The sequence below is a fragment of the Micromesistius poutassou genome (genome assembly GCF_964030765.1).
Source record: "Micromesistius poutassou genome assembly, chromosome: 7".
Classification (NCBI taxonomy): Eukaryota; Metazoa; Chordata; class Actinopteri; order Gadiformes; family Gadidae; genus Micromesistius; species Micromesistius poutassou.
Window position 1 is genome coordinate 8,354,218 of NC_140277.1, and position 3,974 is coordinate 8,358,191.

The window sequence follows — 3,974 nt, forward strand, 5'->3', positions numbered from 1 at the left end:
AACACATTGCTCAGTGCTGGTTGGCCTTGAACAGTAGGCCTACACGGTACAACGGGACTTAGAGACCTGGCTTTATTGAATCATCTTCAATACTGGTGCCAATCAACCGTGATTATTGAAAATAATGAGTTATGAATTAATTATTATATTAATTAATTAGTTATGAGTAAATGAATAGGATGAATATAATGATGAATTATTTTTGCAATCCTCTTTTTTCTTGATCGCCCTTTTTAAATATATATTCTACCCCCAAAGTACCTAAATCACCCTTTGCACCGCACAAGGATTCATTGTATTGACCGGGTTTCTCCACATTACTCAATCCTGAGCAAATACATTATAAATACAGAACCAAGAGCAGTTTGAAGAGGCCACAGTGCTGAAAGCTGTTCAAAACGCTTCTTAACTATGGCACAAGGTATGAAACTATTATTTTGCAGTGGACTTGCTGTTGCTCTAATAGGTAAGGTCTGACAATGTGTGTAGGCTTACTTTATAGTTGTCTCTAAATGTGTACTTTATTGTTGGTGTTATCTAATAGCTGTCTATAGTGTTTACGTTGTCATTGTCGATAAGTGTGTCGTTTATTGTTGGTCTATAAGGTTGTTGTCTATTGGTTGCATGTTGCTGGTTATCTATAACGTGGTTGTCTTTGTTGATGTAAGATATACGTCTTTATTATTATGACACCTATGTTAAATATGAGGATTCTCATTTAAATACGAGTGTTAAAGCATAATGGTAATAAAAAAAATAATAATATATTAATATCTGATTTTATTAATGCTGGCATAAAGAAAAGGCAAAAGAGGACGTGGTATATTGTAGCGTTTCCGGGGCGCGGTCAAATAAGAAAAAACTATCAAAACAACATCAACGTTGAAGTCGAAATAGGCCTATTGATAGTCGCTGGTTATTGATTGCGCAAGATTAATAGTGATTAAAGAAAGAGCTCTGCCTTTAACGCTATTTCAGCACTTGCGTTGTCACATTGTTGTATTTATTTTTTGCTGTTGTTTTGGGGAAAAGGCGTGAACGTCATGTCTACCTTTCATGGAAAGAGCCACAGCGGGGGGAAAGATGACCCTGTGCTTCAGTATGTAGTGAACAACTCACTCAGAGAACATCCAGTACTGGCTAAACTCAAGCAAGTACGTATCTTTACTTTACGGTTCTGGCCACCAGCCATCGGTTCAAATAAGAAAAAAAAAAAAAACTTTCTGTCAGCTCTGCCTTTACGCCACTAGGGGTCAGCAAAGTGCAAGGGATTCCTAAATAATAGAAGTAGGCTTACTGATGATGTATTATAAGGGGTGCACAAAACTTTTTTTTAGTGAAGATGGTGTTTCGTACTCACCCACACGTAGCGTTGATTTAATCAATATTGATTTTCAATACACAACTTCTTAAGCACAGCAGTGTTTTTTGCTCCACCTTTTTGTAAATAAAAACCGCAGCTGTTTGACCACGGAGCGATTGGATGTCTCACAGTAAGGAACGTTGCGATCAGCTGATTTTGCACTGTTTCGAGCCACGGCACATCTTGGAACCACTTTTCGGAAAAAAAATATTTTCTTCTGCTCTGGCTCCGTTTGCCGTTTCTTTGCTTTCTTTGCAGGTGGCGAAACGCCAAAGTAGCTGCTCAATGTATTTTGTTTTTTCGACATCTCCCACAGCACTCAGTGGTGACAAGAAACACGTGTGGTTTTGTTTTGATGACCTCATTGTCAGTTACGCAAAAGCGTGGTAGTGACACAAGGGACGTTACGCAAACCTGATTATGGGCGCGTACTTGCGTAGTTATGTGCACCCTGAGTATAATAATGCGTATCCTATAAACCATAGGGAATTAATATATGGGAAATCTTAAAGTGATCACGTAAAGTTATTTATTGTACATGTTCTTACCTTCAGAGAACTCTAGAGGACAGGTGGAATATAATGCTTGTTGCCACAGAACAGGCCCAGTTCATGGGAAATCTAATGAAACTGATTAAAGCCAACAAAACTCTCGAAGTTGGTAAGTAGCCGATAGGTTACAAGATTTCATAAAAAAATGGATAAATAATAACTAACTGACCTGATTGTTGAAGTCTTTAATGTGTATTGATTGATTTATTCATTACAGGAATGTACACAGGGTACAATGCACTGAACATGGCTTTGTCTATTCCTGAGAATGGACGTGTGGTGGCCTGTGAGATAGAAAACGCCTATGTGGACATCGCCAGGCCGTTTTTCAAAGAGGTGACCATCTCAACTATACAGAACAGCACAAAGCAATCCAACAAATGTCTAGAGTTAAAGAGTGTGCCACTGCATTCAAAATCAATGTTCAATTGGAAGGCCTCCCATGGGTAGTACTAAATCAGCGTATAATAATTTGGGGAGATTGATTAGAAACCCACACAGTCACGGGGTGCTCAGTGGGTCAGCAGGTCCGTACAAACTGCTTCTGTGGGTGAGGAGAGAGCGAGAGATAGCAAAGTGCCATCTCATGAGTGAAGATGCCACGACAAGCACAAATCAATGCTCCTCTGGCCCACTCGTCAGACGAAAGAGAAACCTGTAACTCTTTCTCTAAAGCACTGCATCTTTAATATCATTTCTTAACCCCCTGAACTGTTTTTGGTTTGTCTCTGTCTCATAGGCTGGTGTGGAAAGTAAAATTGATGTCCGTATTCAACCAGCTATGCAAACTTTGGGTTTGTTGTTTATTAATGGGCTTCCTACCACCAGGTGTGATGTTGATTATCACATTACTCGCCATTTCAAAATCTACCCTTTAGTTACATCACACGTAGGAGTGGCCACCCAGACACTCCCACCTGTGATGTCACTAGGGTGGATTTGAAAATGGCTTGTAATGGCTAAACAACATCTCCTGGTTGTAAGTGATCATACAATGTATGTAAACTACATCACATTTCCATATATATTTATTCAACTTGAGCTTATCAACATGAGCTCCTTATTCTTTATTTGTATGTGTATCCAGATGAGCTAATCGCGGCGGGCGAAGCAGGAACCTACGACTTCATCTTCATTGACGCAGATAAGAACAACTACGACGGCTACTATGAGAGGGGTCTTCAACTGGTTAGAAAAGGAGGAATCATCGCCATCGACAATGTTAGTGTTGCCTCCCATAAAACAATGGGACACCCTCAAAAAACCTTGTCGTCGTCCCCCTCAAATGTCATAAATAATAGCCAATGGCATCACAAGATGTGTGTGTGTGTGTGTGTGTGCAAACAGGCCTTATGATTCATAGCCACGAGCACTAACAACTTTGTGCATGCATGATGCACGTCCATTAACTTTGACATTGTGTGGGTGCGAATGTAAGAACTTGGGGTGGCAAATATTTTCTGTCTGACATCACTGCACTCCGTAGTAACAAAGTGTGTCATACCTGTAAAGGTGCTGTGGAGTGGAAAGGTGGTGAACCCTGCCGCCGACGACCTCGTCTCCCAGAATCTGGATGCCCTGAACAAGAAGCTGCACAAGGACGAGCGGATCGATCTGAGCATGCTCACCATAGGGGACGGCCTAACCCTGGCCTTCAAGCGCTGAGCTCCACTCATCCAAACTACTCAAGCATTCCAGTTACATACATTCATTTGATAATATAGCATATCATTGATGCTAAACAAAATGAATGAATGTGAAAGTGTTAAAGTGCTCTTTCTGATATATTTGTTTCTGGTATCACAGTAAAAAAATAAATGATAAGACAATGAATGAACTGGTCTATGTTATTGTTCAGTCAGTCTCAAAGGGGAGGTAATATACCATCAAATAAAGCTATTTAACCGGCCCATTAAAGTAAGCCCCTGAAAAATCCAATATCCATAAGCTCTGTTAGTGTTTTCCAAAGTGCTATTAATCGTTTGTGTTGTAATGGAATCCTTGCACACTATTGTTGGAAGCAAAACAAGTTGGCATAAAACCAAGCTTGACACATTAAG

At 40.0% G+C, this 3,974-nt stretch overlaps 1 protein-coding gene across 2 annotated transcripts; it reads left to right on the top strand.

Moving 5' to 3' along the window:
- Nucleotides 1–268: 268 nt before the first annotated feature.
- On the top strand, nucleotides 269–3,747 carry comtd1a (catechol-O-methyltransferase domain containing 1a). Of its 2 annotated transcripts, none has more exons than XM_084470708.1 (7): nucleotides 269–421; nucleotides 1,033–1,154; nucleotides 1,918–2,023; nucleotides 2,132–2,250; nucleotides 2,654–2,708; nucleotides 3,002–3,135; nucleotides 3,427–3,747. In XM_084470708.1, the coding sequence occupies exons 1-7, from the start codon at nucleotides 412–414 to the stop codon at nucleotides 3,577–3,579; spliced, it is 699 nt and encodes a 232-aa protein (XP_084326834.1). In that variant the 5' UTR covers nucleotides 269–411; the 3' UTR covers nucleotides 3,580–3,747. The 2 variants fall into 2 exon arrangements, with proteins under 2 accessions (XP_084326834.1, XP_084326833.1); XM_084470707.1 differs by having other exon boundaries at nucleotides 309–466.
- Nucleotides 3,748–3,974: the final 227 nt, after the last annotated feature.